Source organism: Apteryx mantelli, chromosome 1, assembly GCF_036417845.1.
Source record: "Apteryx mantelli isolate bAptMan1 chromosome 1, bAptMan1.hap1, whole genome shotgun sequence".
Lineage (NCBI taxonomy): Eukaryota > Metazoa > Chordata > Aves > Apterygiformes > Apterygidae > Apteryx > Apteryx mantelli.
The window spans coordinates 147,516,422-147,534,313 of record NC_089978.1 but is presented as its reverse complement, the minus strand read 5'-3'; the positions used below and the strand labels follow the sequence as shown (position 1 = coordinate 147,534,313).

At 39.2% G+C, this 17,892-nt stretch overlaps 1 protein-coding gene across 2 annotated transcripts in view; it reads right to left on the bottom strand.

Annotated features, from left to right (window-relative positions):
• The window catches only part of ETNK1 (ethanolamine kinase 1), a 37,054-nt gene extending 21,018 nt beyond the window's left edge, over positions 1–16,036 (bottom strand). Inside the window, exons 1-3 of one of the 2 annotated variants that reach the window (XM_067306126.1) lie at positions 15,782–16,036; positions 1,922–2,181; positions 971–1,111 (exon numbers count right to left, since the gene is read on the bottom strand). In XM_067306126.1, coding sequence (XP_067162227.1) covers positions 971–1,111; positions 1,922–2,181; positions 15,782–15,937 — 557 coding nt within the window. In that variant the 5' untranslated portion in view covers positions 15,938–16,036. The remainder of the gene's footprint in view (positions 1–970; positions 1,112–1,921; positions 2,182–15,781) is intronic. The other variant, XM_067306135.1, reaches the window with a different exon arrangement.
• Between the last annotated feature and the right edge of the window lie 1,856 nt (positions 16,037–17,892).

Below are 17,892 nucleotides of genomic sequence, written 5' to 3'. Positions count from 1 at the left end.
ACTAGCAAAGTTGCATTAATTAAAATGCAGCAAATAGGGCAACTGGCATCAATATTCTTAAAGAAGTTTTTAAGATTGTTTTAAGCTGGAATCTGCTAATTGAGAGGTATGAAATTTGACAATACTGTACAAACACTTCCAAATTATATCTTTTAACTTTGATTTCCCTTTCCTCCCTGAAAAGGATGTCTTCAACTCAAGCTTTGGATTACAGCACAGAACCTTTATTTAGGTTAAACACTGCTCCCAGTATTGTTGTTCCTCTTATCCCAACCTCCCAGTGACCGGGGGGGGGGGGGGGGGGGGGGATGGTTTCAAAAACCCCAAACCCAAGTGAAGCCGTTATTTGTATTCTACAACAGAAAAGATCTGACTGCACAGACTCTTTTTCTCCTCTTCTGGAAAACACTTTGGAAGCATCTCTCATCATCCAAATCAACCTTTCATTAACTTTATATCATCTCAGTTTTTCGATAAGAAAGTCTATAAATTGAACAAATAACACAGAACAGCTAACAGAGGCAGGTTAGAAGGAACTGCAACCCCAAAAAACAAACAGCATGCTTTCAATATTTATTCCCGGACAAATGGCTCTATGCCTTTGGGGAGATGGGAGATTCTAAGCTGTCAGACACACCTACCTAAGTACCACCTTCACTGAGCCTTGGCTCTTTATGAACAATAAACAAAACTACCACAATGTATTATGAAGTGTCGAATCAACAAAAGCACTATATGGAGATATATAGATATAGATACACACACACTACACCAAGTGAATTAGAAGTCTCTTCTTGTCATATTTTACATTTATAAGCTACTTAAGAGTACAGTAAAAACCCAAACTCTTACACACTTTCAACCTTAAGTGATAACTCAAACTATGTCATAAAAATTCTTCTATCCCTTGCCCTGGTATGAAGTAAGAAGGGTCAGAGTCAGTCAGAAAAGCTGATAATGAAATATCTACCTTTTATTTACTTCCTCATCTGTAAATTCGGTGGGTATAAGAGAAAAGTATTTCCCCATCTTTAGCCAGAGGTTAGATTTAGGGATCCATCCATTGTGTGCATGAATAGTATGGATTTTAGCAAGCTGTCTGGCAATCAGTCTAAAAAAATAAAAAGTTTAATTTAATGTTACATTTGCAATAGATGGGAGAGTCCTTACCATATCTTTTACTAGCAAAAAGAGGAGACAACAATATGCACAACAGTGAATCCAAGGAGGATATGCATAAGACCAGTCGTATGGAAGCACAACAAACAGCCTCCTGCAAGACTCAAAGGTCTTTAATAGCACTACTAAAAAGTGTGGCAGGGGGAAGAGAGAATTAGTTCAGTTACAGTATGCACTTGACCTGTATTTACAGTCTATTCTTCAACTTGTATATCTTTAGAAGAGTTGACTCAAATTTGCTGCAGCTTTTGGGCACCAAATACATTTCAGTTCATGTATGAAACGCCAAGTCTTAAGACATTTTCTGTTCACCACTGATACCTTAAAAAAATTAAGTCTCAATGGAAGACTATTTTGAATCTATTCACACAAAACAGAGCATACTAGGAACCAAGAGCTAGGATTCACTTTAATCAAATACAGCCCCCTATGCTGAACCATGCACCATGTTAAATAAATAAATTTCCTGATGGTAACATGCAAGTGTTAATAAACATCTTGGAATAAAACCAACTCTAACATGAACCTTGCTGCTTCCCCAGAAGACCGCATATTTTCAGAACTGAAATACCATGATTAACTAGATTAGAGGATAATGAGCTGTCATATAGTAAGAGCATTAAATACTACTATAACCTGCAGTAAGTTGTTTTCTGTCTACTCTCAAACTGACTTTGAGATCATCTGGGCCTGACAGAACCCCATAAATGCATCGCAGAACTCAATAAAATAACAATCTTACCTGAAAATATCTGGATTGCATACATGTTCTGGATCCAGTGCTTCCCCCTGCATGAACTCATAGCATAGGCCATTATTGAAAGTACAGTATAGTTGAGGGGCACAGCCATGGGCCTGCAACACACGGAAACTCTTCACCTCCTCATCTCGATCTACTAGGAGCTCGGTCTTATTTCCATAGATTCTAACTAGAACCACATCATCCGTTATGTCACCCACGTAGCAGCCAATAAGTTTATTGGTGATTCCATCAGTGAACAGCTGAAAAGTAAAAATAATGCATAAGCTACTTAGTTCTGCATTTATATTTTGGATGTGCAGGAGAGGGAAAAGAATGCAGGGTTATTCTTGCAGGCTCACAAAACACAGATGTTTACTAGACTGAGAATTAACAGAAGAAATCTTTGCAATACAGAAAAAACATGGAGAAAATTTCAAAGGTTTTCCATGTAACACATGAAGGTGGACAAGAAAGACAGGAAAGCACGCTACAGTGAAATACAGATATACTTATGCAAAAGTCAGCAACTGAAAGCTCATTATTATAAAATAAGTTTTCATATAAGCACTCCGAAACTGGTGTATTAAAATGGCCGAAATAAAAGCCCCAACAAAGCAGTAATCCTGTATCCAAAATAGGTAGGAAAACCTGCCTGGCGCTGATACACACCACATGAAAACTAAGACAGTTTTGATGCACTTGAGAACTTCAGCATCTGCTGATCAATGTACAAGTATAAAAGGTATTTCTGGAGTTCTAAGCTACTCCTTTTAAAAGCCAGAATTCAGATCAGAAACTCAGTTCAAGTTCAGTGGTTATCTTCCCACTGGCCTTGAGATTCTACTGTTTGAGAATGACAACTCCTGAAGTCACTTACTCTGGCTCCTCTACAAATCTGAGAAAGTACTTCAAGAACAAGACCCCAGTCTTCAGCCTCAGACATCATTCCAAATTTAAGAGTTTCAGGAAAGACTTAGTTTTCTGCCATTTCACTTCACAACTGGTACATGATGTTCAAAAGACAAACAAGTATTCTGAGTCCTTATCATTAAAAAACATTGAAAAGCAGTTTTTAAAGCCCTGCAATTTACTTTGCCTCAGTGATCAGACTATTCACTGATGACTGAATAAGCTGAAAGTGAAGCAAACAACTCTTCACAAAAATAAGAACATTAATTGGGCATTATATTTAAATCTAATGACTAGCTATTTGTTGCCTTCTAAACAATAATGGAGGTATGGAGGCTACAGCTTCCCAGCTATGGAAAAAACAATCAAACTTCTTCTTTCGGCTTTGATGACAGGGGACTAAATAGTCAATAAACAGGTTTCACTCCAGGAGATGCCACCAGACAAGCATACAGGATGAGTTAATGGGCTGCATGTGCAGAACCACATTTTTTAAAGCATTTCTATATGCACTCTGTACCTGCAAGAGCAATACAGCAGTTCTCTCCTGCAATCTGGGACAGTTTTACAGTTCAGAAAAATAAATCAGATTTGGTGCTTTCAAACTCTTTGCACCCTGTCAGCCCAGACTGAATGCTTATAAACTTGATAGCTGAGCTTTTAAGACATCAGGTAGTATTTTGTCCCAGGCTTGTTTGGGTTACAAGAGAATTCTGTGAAAATAAGCACAATCTCAGAACCAGCTCCAGTAGCAAGGCTGGATGCATGAACTCTTAAAAACTGAAGTGACTCGGGGTAAGGCATTAACCACTGTCAGGTGACAAACCTACTTTCAGGGACAAGCTACATGAAAAGTGAGAATGCCAAGGTTTTCATAACTCCTGAACAGCCTCTTGCAAGACTGCCGCAGATTTAAATGCATGAGGTAAATGATTTAAAGTTATGGTTCCCATAGCAACTATAACTTGTACTCAAGCAGAATTTTTTTTAGGGTTTACTGTGTTTTAATTACAGTCCTAGCATGCCTCTTTTCCCACTCTGTTGACCCCAAAACCTTAATTAAAACTTAATTAAAAAAATAAACCCTCACAGAAAACAAAGCCTCCTTTCAGGACCCTGCACTAAAATAGGTGAGCAGCAGAAAGTAGCTTCAAGTTGGTTAATGCACATATCTAAAGATAAACAATCTTCCCTCAGATGGGTATCTTACAACTTTAACTTAATGCCTTTCTTTATCATTAATTCTCATTCAGGCTTTTTTGGCACATGCACAAGAGACAAATGGAGATGTGTTCTGATAACCTTTACTAGCCCTTTTTCAAACTACATAGGTGCCCAATGTTGTTAATACTGCAAGTAGCTTTTATTTAAAGGCAACCTGAAGGCTCTGGGGACAATAACTTTAATTCATAACTGTAACAAAAGTGAGAAAAGCAGCCCAATATTGAAACGTGTTTTATCAGAATGAAAATACTAATTTTTCAATGACAACAACTTGAATTCCTCATTATCTGATATCTCTTCACTCATCCTTCCTCTCTTTCTTCTCTCAAGGTGGAAGCCAGACCCAAAACAAGAACACTGACAAAGGTAAGAATTCTGTTGCATTTCAGACTTCATACTAAAGCCTAATGAAAGAGTATTTTTTTTGTCTTTTATTAAAATACACATCAACAACAGGCAATGTCTCTACACACACCTTTGTCCTTTAGGATGCAATTTTTTTTTCCAAAGTCAAATAGTAAAGTCAAAAACTCTGACATTTTTTGTGGTTTTCTTTTTTTCCCCCCAAGAGGTGGCTTTATTTTGAAGAAAAAAATCACCACCACCATGATTCAAACACAACTGACAAGCTCATTTGCAAGAAATCAAACATAAGGAGCAATTTTTAAATGCTAAAGAAAAAAATTCTGAAACTAGGTTAAGTCTCTCCATTTAGGAAAAGAGACAGCATCTTCCACTGTGAAGTCTCTATTTTGGCTATTATGTCTTACTTTCCCCAATATCGTATGTGATGAGGTGAACATGCTCCATAATAGATGCAGAAAAGGGTAGGGAGAGCTATATTTGTCAGCACAGTAACAAGAGAGAGTTCAAGGTCCCTGAAGAGAGACACAGAAAGGCAGAGAATATGAAGGCACTCTATTTGCTTAAACCTTTAAGAACACTCAGTCTTGCAGAAAGAGGTTCAATAGATCATTTACTTTTCATCTACACAAGACAACCTTAAATTCAAATAACCCTGCTTATATGATTCACTCAAAATTAAGACTTTACAATTTAGGGGCAAGTTTTATTGCAAGCTATTATCTTAAAATAAAAACTAGAGGTCTTCTTTTGGGAAAGCCATTCCACACAAGTTTTAATGCACGTTTTAATGCAAGAACCAATGCTTTCATATTTATGGAGCAACCAAATACTATACAGAAGTGTGGACAAAAAGTACTTGCCTGTTCCAGAAGTCACAACTGATGCGTTAACATCTATAGCATTATTTTACTTGAAGTAATTATATCAACAGAATCAGGTTACAAGGTTTGAGATTTTTTGAAAAGGAAAATTTTGAAAGAAAACAGCTCCTAAATATTTATCAAAACAGCTAATTCCATTAACGCTATCGCCTCTTAATAGACAGTTTCAGTACATACGTCTTTCACTACATCAATCTATAGTTACCTTGTTTACAGCCAACAAGAGGATTTATTGATTCTGATTCCATTAATTTGACTAGGAATTTTCCAAGTTCCCTAAATGTCCCTAGACACTCAAAATTAGCAGTGAAAGGTACTAGTGAACTTTCACTGATAAATCTTCACATGTCATTTTCACTAAAACAGAAGTTAAAACAGACTTGTAATTTCCACATGCTAAACTAGAGACTGGATGAAAACATCTTTTAGTCCTTCACACAATCATCATCTTTTATGAAAGATAAGCATGTGACGGTGCACAGAGCCAGAATAAGAGACAAGTAATAAAGAATCTTTGCCTTCAACACAGTTTTCACAACAGCTAATATTAATTTTAAATTGGTACAATGTTAACTATTGCAACTGTAAGAAGAAAACTGTACCTTTTAGCATCATACCTCCAGGTTTTCATATTAAAGTGAATACAACTGTACTCTAACACTACCCTATCTTTTTGCTTGACACACATGCAGACATTTTAAGTTTTCTCTAAGTATGTAAGCATGTTATTGCAATACAGCATGTTACATCAAGATAAGGATGATGTGCTTGAAGAATGTTACCTTCTGTAACCAAATACAGTATTTAAGTGTGTTTCAGGGGTGGCTTATGTGAAGTCATAAATTACACCTTCATATTATGATGCATCTATTCATAACTCCCCTTCCTTAGTGTATAATATAGCAGCAAACAAATGTATAAGTACCGTTCCCACACATTTTTGCAAAAAACAGAATTGTTAACTCTCAAGAAAGTTGGAAGAGTTCACCATCAAAATCTAGAGTCATCTGCTTCTCAGAAACCACCAAGATTGGAAGTATACACCTTATGTTCTTAGCTAGCATCCAATTAAGGCAACTTACTCAAGCACATGCCTAAGTGCTTTAAAAAAAAAAAGAAGTGGGAGCACTTGCTTACTGGCATCAATACATACAATAGATGTGCAGAATTAGGGTGAAGACCTTTAGTTTAAAGAGTTGATGTTTTTCAGAATAAAGAGCACTTTGCCCAGAGGTAGGCCCTGATTTGTCCAACAATGTACCTTGAAGCATATTACACATCGAATCTCTAACAAACACATCTTTGGTGCAAAAGCAGATCAACCTTATACCAAAGAAAACCCTCTGAGAGGTAACTCCGCACAAATGCATTCAGGACCTATTACTGCCAAAGCATTTCACACAGCTGGTGTCAATATAGGTTGCCTGAGCAACCATGTATCTAGCTCTGGAACAGTGCCTTTTTCTTCCCCCCTCACCCATTTTCACAGTATTCAGGGTCATGTCTGGACTCCATTCCAATCTTTTCTGTCTTGTATAGGTATGCCAACATCTGGGCCAATAGTCTAGATAAAGCCATTAAAAATACGACAATATTTGAACCAGCAGAGTCTGAAACTGGGCACAGAGTCCAGGACAGAAAATCAAATTTGCTGTACAGCGTTCTTATTTTGGAATGCCTTATCAAAATCTAAAACAGACACACCTGAAACCCAGGAGCAGCAGCTCAGTTTCTGGCCACTGTTTTGCTGCCCTGAGCAGCAAAAGTTACCAAAACTATTCCACTGTTTTTCCACTCCTATTCAACTGGATAAAATAAACAGGTCACATTCAGAAACACAATGAATGCCACCATTAAAAGGATTGTATGAACTCACTTGCATATCAAATGAACATGATCACTGTCAACACATCTTAAGAACAAACACCTGACTAAAGAGAGGAACAAAAATAATTTTTGCAACTGTAACGCAGGAAGGTAGCAGTGGAGTTAATCCTATTAATGAAACAGGAGACAGGAAACAGAACAGGTAAATAAGAAGTTGCACTCAAGTCCTGAGAAATCAAGTACGCAGGACAAACATTCTAGAAAAAACTGAATACTTAAGCACTATAAAACTATTGAGGAACAGCATATATAAAAATAGTTTTTAAGACTACCAAGAACCCAAATTTGAGAATCCAACTAATCTTAAAGCATCTAAGTGTTGAGTGCAAACTTTAAATATTTTCTTTAAAAGAAAAGTTGCTTGGAACTGAACATAAGGTTTCTGACAGTATCTCAAACACTGTATGAAGTTCTAGCACACACATACAACTTAATAAGAAAAAGCAGATACAGTCTTCTGAAAAGACAGCTAGTCTAAGTAGCACTGTCCCATCATAGGCATGAATGAGAGGAAATAGGATGTTCATTAGGATGGCATAGTTTTGGGGAAGGAAGTGAAAACAAGGGGGGAGGGGTGTTATTTATTGAATATTAGGAAACATGTTATGGAAGCTGAAAACATCTAGTTTGCCATAGTTATATGAAAACTGCTGAGATGCAGCATTAAAGTTCCTATCCTGTCATTGCAGGATTGACATAGAAAAGTCAAAATCTGTTGAAGAAGGATCAGAACCCCTAAGCATTAGACTCACCCCCAATCTGAAGTCCACTGTGTTCTGATGGCAAAGAGGGAAAACAAGTGAGGGGGAACAATTCCCAGCATACAATGGTACCACTCCAAATCACGGGAATTTCTGCTACCATTGTCAAAGTCTTACTAAACAGCCCTCAAAAGAAGCTTGCTTTTCCCCCTGTACAGAATGGCATTACATAAAAGGCCAAGGTCTGTGTTCATCAGAAACAGTGACAGCCCAAAAAACATGGGCATAAGTAGTACTGACAAAAAAAGAAGCAATATGAACTCGATTTGCTTGTATTGTTAGACAGACACACTTCTGGCCACTGCACAGTTTGTCATACTGCACAAGTCTATTAGTCTCTCAAAACAAGTCTCATTAGTGTTAATAAATAAAATTTACAGCAAGGAAATTGGACTCCCTCACCTGATAATTTCGGAACGCTACTTCTTATTGACATCTACTTGTAACATGCTGCTTTAAGTAATTATTTACACCCAGGAGCCTTTTATTTATTGCTTCTTAAAAAGGCAGAAGAGTTAGCTTACTTTTTTAATAATATTATTCAGAATAGACAACTTCCATCATCCATTATGAAAAAGCATTTAATGTTGTCTACTCATATAAGACATAAACCTAATACTCACTTTATTCTTTCATTCAAAGCACCTTTCTTTGAAAGTGCCGTATTTGAAGAATCAGCTTAAAATGTCTTGCCTGAAAGTTAAAACTGAGATGCACTAGAGCAAAACAGTGATTCTATAATAAAAGCATCAGCAGAGCAGCATAAATAGAGAGCAAGCTCTCACTAGAGGGACAAGAAAAGATAATCAGTAAACTCTGCAAGGCCACATGGAAGAATACAGAAGAAACTACAGGATGTTATGAATAGCAGGCAGAAAATTCTGGAAATGAGAAATACAGATAACCAACAGAAGTGAAGAACACGATGAAATGCATAAGTCAATTCAGCAGCAAGGTTTTGGTACTCTTGTAATCTGGAAAAATATTTAAATATTTACTTATCACAATGTGATAAATACTTCCAGGTGAAGTGAGGCTAAGCTATATCCACATTTTAACAACATTTCTCAAAATAATATTACACTGACCTGCAATCCAGATGAGAGATACAGGAGGAGATTAAGTTTGAAATCAAGGCCTTGTAGGCTTTGGGAACAAATATAAACCATTTACCAAAATACAGACTAAAGGTGAGAAAACTGTAAATAAGAATGAGTTACACAAATGCAGTCACAGAAAGCAGAGATGGTAGAAACAAGAAAGACCAAGCGAGTCCAGGAAGAGCAGAGAAACCTCAACCAAGGTGTGAAGCATCTTTGAGATTAAGTGGACTCAAAAAAAGCACTCTTACAGCATTGGCCATGTTATTAGATTCCTGAAAATGATAAGTGATGGGTATGTCCCCATCTCATAACTAAACAGTTATAAAAAAAACTTGTATCTGATCCTATTGCTCCAGGTGTTCAAAATTATGAAAACCAAATTATGATCATATGGATCAAGCAAGAACAGGGAGAAATACTGTGTCACAGGGGCAAAGTAGAGAGCACTTATCACCCACAGAAGAGGTGTGAAACCAAGCTGATTGTCTTATAAACTGGCAGTTACAACCATAGGAAGAGAAACAATGAAAGCAGTACTGTACTACTGGAGAAACAGAATAGGGAAGTTTTAGCATAAATAAGCAGCAGTTTCCCCGATTTTGTTTCTGCATACCAGACTGCACATTAAGGTCTCTAGAACGGAATGGGAAACTTTTAATGCATTCTTCTTAAAATTTTGCAAGCATTACACTTCTTTAAAGTTTGTATTGTAAAATGATACTTTACCTTTTCTGGAAGAGTACAGTCTATACAGGCTCACCCACAAGCATACATCTCCCAAGAACCTAATTCTTGGAACAAGGCTAGTTATTTTTCCACCTTTTCCTTTTGTAGCTATCCTTAAAAAAAGGAGAGTATGACAAATGGAAAGTGTAGGTCTTAAGAAAATTCTCACATATTCACCTTGGCTTATGAGAAAACTGTCATGCAAAGATCCCCAGACTCTGGTGCTGTATCCTCTGGATCATTACACTTGACAGTTGAAAGCCAATGTCTACATGATTTTGGTGGTCAGATAATCATGAATTGGCACTGCTTGGTGTTAAGAGCACGGAGGCTAAAAGGAAGCCAGTAAATTAACAGCACCATTCTAGGATAAATTAGGACACAGGTTGAACTACCAGTCTTCCACTGAACTCTCACAGCACATAGCCATACCAGCAGAATGGAGAAAGCAACATGACTACTAACCAAGCAAAACAGTATTACTTAAACATTTTTTGTTACCAAGCTGCCAACTGTGCAGCCTCAAAGAAAAATTCAGTATTTTTCTTTTTTTGGAAAACTCTTAGCTTAGATTTCACATTCTCCATATTCTCAATACAAAGACCATTTAAAAATAGATCCAAGTAGTCTATTATAAAATGCTATATATAGATATGATGTCATCCCTTGAAAGGGCTGGTTCTGATCTAAATGCGTGACAAGATGAGAAAGTTTTTTTTGTTTATGACAGAAGAAACCTCCAAACAGAAATTAAGTATTTTCCATCCTCCTTGTGGAGAATATTCTCCTATCTAAGAAAGCACAGTCAACATCAGGAAACTAGTTTAAGACCTGTAAAGTGGTGAATTGTTTTACATCTTTCTACAGACATTGTGATACTCATTAAAACACAGTTAAATCTGTAAAATGACACTGACTTCAAAGGAGTCTAAAATTTTATTCTAACAACTCCAAGAACTAATTTGCTGCTCTTCCTGTTAGAGGCCATGTGAAAATGAAATAGAATTAAAAAAAAAAAAAGGAACATCTTAACACAGCCATCTTGCTTTCCAATGTTACAAGTCTATAGCATAAGTTATACACCATTACATAGCCAGGTCACAAGCTGTGTCTGAGCACATATCGATCATCTCTAATTAGAGTCAGCCATCAATCCAAACACCACACCAGGGCACACACAAACAGATGATATCATGCACTGTGATGTGGCACATGGTTACCTAAGACTTCACAACATGTATGATTGCTGCCCCACCCTCTCATATCACAAAACCTCCTTTACTACTGCTGATTATCAAGCTTCATCAGATAATCAGAATGGAGAAGCTAATCAGCCTCAAAAGACATTTATTACTGCCTAAATTTCCCATTCATCGTGACATTGCATTCAAGGTGGACTTCAAATAGCATTTTTTTCACAATGCAGCCGCAAGGCAGTCTGTTCCAAAACTCTAGATTTTTTTTTTCTCTCCATTCAGCACTTTTCTATTTAGATATATCTATTACTTCAGCACATCAATCTGTGACTTCTTCACAGATTAGCATATTGAAGTCACAGTCCTTGCCTTTTAGGTAGTAACTACTTTTCGCTGTCCTAAAAACAGCTAAGCAATTAAAAAAAAAAACTCTTGTAAATGTAATAACATTAAGATACAAAATAAAAAGTTACTATTTAATGCTTCAGTTTCCCGTGAGATTAACCTGAACCTAGCCTCAGATCGTGGAAGAAAATACCAAGACCCACGCTAGTAAAAAAGGAGGAGTAATGTTGTTTTGTTGGTGAGAGTACAAACCTTTATAAGCATGGTCCTGTCTTATATGATCACAATCCGTAACTGCAGGAATAAGTTCTTGTAAAGAATAGTAAAAAGCTGCAACAGTACTTATAGTCACACAAAACACTGATAAATGCTAAGACATGTAGACATGTATATCTTGGTAACAAAGAGCACAAGAGAAAAAGCAAGGTCCCACTATTTCCAGGAAAAAAAAAAAAAAAAGCACTAACACTTATTTGGAGATAATCTGGAACACAGTTCTACAGGAGCTTGCCCGGGGGGGGGAAGCTGTATTGAAGAATTTGATCTCCTTTGCAAAACTCTTCTATTTTTCCTTCCCCACCTCAGATTTGGGCAAATACTACTGTTTTCTAAAATGTCATTTTTATCATTTTAGATTCCTGAATGATTATGTAGCTGAATTTTAGGCATTTAAGATATCATGATAGTCTATCCAAATAATCAATGTGTAAGTAATTACTATTAAGCCTCTTCACTAGTAAGAACAGCCGTACTTTACTTATTCTCAATGTTAAACATTAAAGATCACTTCAACAGGGACAGAAATACAAATTATTTTTTCCTGTTTTGTAACACTAAACTACAGAGTGGCAAGTGTGGAATAATATACTGAACTTTAAGGAATTCTTCATTATGAACAGATCTACAAGATGTGGAATAGGTCATGGCATAAGAGAATCCTGGGTTTGCATGGGCTGAAGCAATCGTCAACATTTCAGTATTAGAACCAAACACTGATCTTCCTTCAGGTACTAACACAGATAAACCTCCATAAGAGACAAAAATTAAAAACAAACAAACAAACAAAAAAACCCCAACAACCCACAAACCTCAAGATAGGCAACAAAGATTCCAAATTGTGATTGCATTCTTATGTTAGGAAGGCTGATAAAACCTCTTTATGACAGTAAGGATTAATAAAAGGTTTTGTATCTATCTACTTAATAATGAATTGGCCAGAAGATACTAGAACATCCACTGTCACAGTTTAAACTGTTCGCTAATCCAGAACAGGGTTCAACAATGAATACCACTGAGTTTTGAAGGGCATCTATTTTTATGAAATCTGTAAAACTTTTCCCTGTATTCACTGCAACCAACTTCTGAGCTAAGCAAGCAGTGAGCTTTGAGCAGGAGGTTGGAATAGAGGCCTTCAGAGATCCATTCCAACCAAAATTAAGTCTATGATCCTGTGGCTAAAATCAGATAGCACAGAGCAGAACTCACTAGTGCAAAAGGCATAGTTTTTTTATTATATTGGTTTGTATTACTGTAAAGTAGAAGAAAGCAAGCCTCAAAAATGTAAGAGGTAAAAATAGAACACTCAGTTCTACATGGTTCCTAGTATATCCTTAGATGACAATAACACAAAGTAACTACATGAAGATCAGCATTTAGACAGCAAAAATTTTTTTCTCCTTACCAATATAACATAACTTGAGTATCTGTACTGTTCTGTAGTGATAATATTCACATATAATTAGAGATAGAGGAGATACGTTACAGTAACACTGGTTGTGATGCAACAAGTATTAGGCAATGGGGATTCTATCGTTTCTCTAATAAATGCTGCAGCAAAATGCTAATTTAAGCACTGATGATTTAAATGACTTTAATCCTCTGCCCTACAGGTACATTCTATGTTATGATTTAAAAACCATAAATTTTTTAAGATATATTAATATACTTTAACTTACAAACCTTACAAGAAGTGAAGATTAACCAGAAGAGTTTTTAACTACACTGTTTCAGAACTATTTAGCTGACTAAACAAGCTGGCACACACACATAACAGTAAATTTTTGCAAGATAATTAACTTTTATAAGTCAACCTCTGGGCTCTTCATCTTCTTACTAATTGTTTTGACCCAAGGAGTACTAAGAGCAAAGGTACCTAAGTGCAGAATTCAACAGAAGAAGTCCATATTCATAAGCAGTTCTTTTCACCTAACAAGGTTCTTAATCTACTTTGCTATGGTGCTGCTGTTTCAGATTAGTCGAGCATATTTTCCACACAACGCATGATTCTCATTTTCATCTCCCTCCTAAATGTATGGACCTTTAATGAGAAAAATTCAAGGTACACCTTCTGTTTCCCCACGTCTTAACAAAAATGGTAATCTTTCATTTCAGCATCTTACTGTATGTGAGGTGTGCGTAACTAACACATTACAACAGTGATGGTGGGGATAAAACTAGTTTCAAACCACATGCATTCTTGTTTATTACTTGTACACAGCAGTTTAAAAATAGACTAAAAATAAAAAGCTAATGAAGAGCTTCTTGAATAGAACGCTCTTCCGTTGCACAAAAGGCACAGAAGAGGAAAAAAAATGAAGAAAAGTGAATAATAGAAAGTTAAAGTAACTTGGTCAAAACAAACTTCTGGTAATTTTTAGACACAAATTCCTAACCACAGACAGCAGTTTATTACTTTATTATTGCAGGACCAGTCAAGAGCACTTTGCCCATGTTCCACATGAATAGTACCAGCGGTTTTTATTCTGTTAATTGCTTCTTTCAAAACAGGGTGGTGGAAGAAGGAAGTACCATTTTTTTTTAACCTATTAGAACTCTCCCAAAAGGTTAAGGTCAGCCCTCCTTAAGGGAAAAGGTTTCAGTTTCATTTATTAGTTTTTCTGTACGAAAGAAAGAAAAAAAAAAAATCCTGTTAAGAACTACCTTCATCATACAATTATAAGAACAAAAATATATACATTCTGACATCTCTGTTTAGTATCCTTTATACTGCACAAGGTATTAAACTGTTGTAAAGCTATTTTCATTGTACCTCAAGAGAAAACATTCCCTCCCCGAAGAATAATGTCTCATGTGTGTTGGGAGTATGTCGGGAGCGAACGTAAATTATGCCTGTGGCCCTCAAGGAAATTACTTGGAAGAAGATGTTAGCTTCATTTTTATACTGACTGGATTTATATATGTCAGACTCCTTCCACTACCAGGAAACTTCAGAACATTCCTGTCAATTTATGTTCTATTGCCACAATATGTTCAGTTTTTCTATAAAAATTAGGTCCTGGCAAAGCTGTCTTCAGCGAACTTCGCTAAAATAAGACACTTCTGCATATTAATAACTTTTGAGTAATACAGTTTAAAAACATATAATAAAATGCTCAAATATACATAGGCTGTAACTCTACTGCTATTTTTGTCAGCTAAATTTACTGAAGATTCGTACGGGGCTAGGTTAAATATATTCTAAAAGCAGAAAAGCAACCAGTCCTCAAGCAGATGATTCATCATAAACATCAATAACTGCTCACCTAGCTAAACGCCAGAGCACAAGCCGTGATACTCTCGAATATATTCAAGATTTTAAGCAAGGACGTTAACGGAGCAGATACTTATTACGCTGAGATAGCGTCAGATTAAGAAAAAAAATGAAGCGAATGTATGGCTTTTGGTTTTATTTATTTATTACACGTGAAGGCGTCGGGAGAGCCCGCCAGGGCCCGCGGCGCCCAGGGGCGGCGAGCCGCAGCCCGGCGCGGCACGGCGGCGGCCGTTACCTCGGCGGCCGCCCCCTCCCCCCACCCGCCGCACAACGGCGGCGCACGAAGCGCATCGCCGGCGCAGCCGACCGCCGCCGCCTCCTCCTCCGGCTGTCTCTGCCCCCGGGGAGAAGGAGGAGATTTCCCCTTCGCTTCATGAAATCCCCTGCTCGGCATCGAGCCAGCCAGGCGAGACCTCACGGGGACCTTGCCCTCCCCTCCCTCGCCAGCACCGCAGCCTTCGGCTCCCGGGCCGGCACGGCGGCAGCGGGCATCGCGCGCGCGCCAGGACGGAGGGGAAGCGAGGCGAGAGCGGGGTGGGGGGGGGGAGGCTCCCTCCTCCCCTCCCCCTGAGACGGGGAGCCAAGTTTCAGCGCGGAGAACATGAAAGGATGAGGAAGAGGAAAGAGCGCGGCGGGGAAAGAGGAGGGCCGGGAGGGGGCAGGGGATGCTGCGCGCCGACACGCCCCGCCGCCAGGCTGCCTAGCAAATGGGGCTCAGCGCAGGGGGCTGCATGGAGCAGGCGAGCGGGGAGGGGGAGGGGAAGGAAGCGAGGCAGCGGCTCCCCCGCACAATGGCCGCCCGCCCTCCCCCCTTCCCTCCCCGGGGCTCGGGCTGCTGCATCCCCCGCCGGAGAGCCGGGCCCAGGCCCCGCGCCGCGCCGTGCCCAGCCTCCCCCACCGGGTCGGTACCTGCAGCGTCACCTCCTCGGGTCTCCAGTGGGGCCGCAGGCGGCGCAGGAGCTGCAGGGCGCCCTGGCGGTAGCCGGGCCCCTCCCGCTCACTGACAGTGATGTCCAGCTTGGGCACCTCCGGGGAGCCGGGCGGGACGTGGATGTAGTTGGCCATGGCGGCGGGGCGCGACGAGACAGGGGCGGGCAGCTCGCGCGGGCGTCTCCTCAGCAGTGAAGCCGGCAACTGAGGGGGAAATTTCCACTTCGGCTCTCGATAAAGCGGCTCCACCTCCCCGATCCCCCCTCCCCTCCCCGGATTGCGGCGCGGAGCAGCCTGGGAGAGCGGGCGGGGCCTGCCGGCGCCCTGCCCCCGGCGCGCTCCACGCTGAGCCTCCGCCGCCCCTCACCTGCCCGCCGCGCCCGGGAGCGGGGCCGGCGGCGGTGCTGCTCCCCCGCCCGCCCCCCCCAGGCTCGCGAGGCACCGAGGAAACGATTAATAAAAAGCTCCTCGCTGCTGCTGCGGCGGGGGCGACGGGCGGGCCCCGCGGCGTGAAGGAATGCAGCGGGCAGCTGCCGCGGGGCCCTGCGGGGCGAGAGGCTGCTTTCAGCCAGTCTCCGAGGTATCTGCTGCCGCGGTTAATTTTTTGCCTTTATAATTTCTGTGACAACCTTCGTAAGCTTTTTTTTTTTTTTTTGGTAAATCCCCTACAGGTTATGTACCTGCTCACCACCTCCCTCCACTCGCTTTCCACAGTTTCCACCGGCGTTCCTTGTGAGATCATTTGTAGTCCTCTAGAACTAAAAATAATAGTAATAATAATAAAATAAAGTGGAGTGCTATGCATCTACCGTGTTTTAAACATCCTCAGAAATATCATCCTTTGCATTAGCTGTATGGAAGAGTCATTCTCTTTCCTTTTTTTTTTCCTTGAGTTTTATCTTGTAAACCTTGTTTGTTTGTTTGTTTGTTTTTTCCAGGCTTTGTGGGGTAGTTTGAATTCTTATTTTCTGCCAGAAAAGTCAAACTCTACCAAAATATAGCATTTTACTAATCTAGAAAAAAAGTAGAACTAATGATCCTGATATTTTGGGAGTATTTCGATATTACTCATAATATTCCCAGCACATTCTGTGATCTTAGCTAGGAAACACTGGAGATTCAAGCAGCACCTCTGTTATAAAGCAGGTTTATTAGTTAGCCTAAGGCACAAGAATTGGGCACCTATGCAAACAGAGTAATTGTACATGTCTCTGCCCTAAAGAGTTTTTACTCTAAATAGACGCAGGTCAGGGGAATTTGGCATAACATACATTCAAATTGAATGATGCAGTGAGGGAAGCAGCTAGTTCTACAGTTTTAGTTCTCATTAATTTCATACATGTTCCTTCCCAAGATTACATTGTGTTAGTAACCTTTCCACTTCACGCACTACCATCTACTTGTGAAACTCTTTTAGCAAGAAATGCAGTCTTGCTGTGACTGAAGGGTTTTGCATAACCTGACTATGTATATTGTCACTATTCCTGCTATTTCTGTTGAACACCTCACCTTACCCTAATATTTCTTCACCATACACCTGCCTGCATGCCTGTCACCTCAGACAGCATTCAACATTTGGAACAGTCTCTTTGTCAACAATTTCTCAAGTCGTTTCCTTCTTAAATCTTTTTTTTCTCTCTTCGTTATCACTATCTTGTATTCTCTTCCACCTGGACAGTCATTTTGATCCTTCTCTAGTGTGTAAAATCTTTAGAGCAAGGAATCTGTCTTTGTGGGCATTCAATAAACAAAATTTCCTTCTGCTGTGTTGACATGAAAATATAACATTTTTGGGTTAGTGTTATTAGTGTAAATACTCTATATAAATAGCCTTTTCCAACAAAGTTTAAAATGGTAAGAATATGGGGGTCTGAATCCAATTTTAGAGTCACAAATATAAAAATTCCAGATCTAAATGGTATAGCTTGAGTACATTTCTAATGATAATATGCTTACCTTTATTTAAATCTGTTCCTTACAAGAAACTACTGAAGGTGCTATAACCCTCTATTCTGTGATATTGCTTCTGTCTTTTTATACACTAACTTACCACTTCTTTTAAATCTTTTTTTCTCTCTCACCTATTTGGA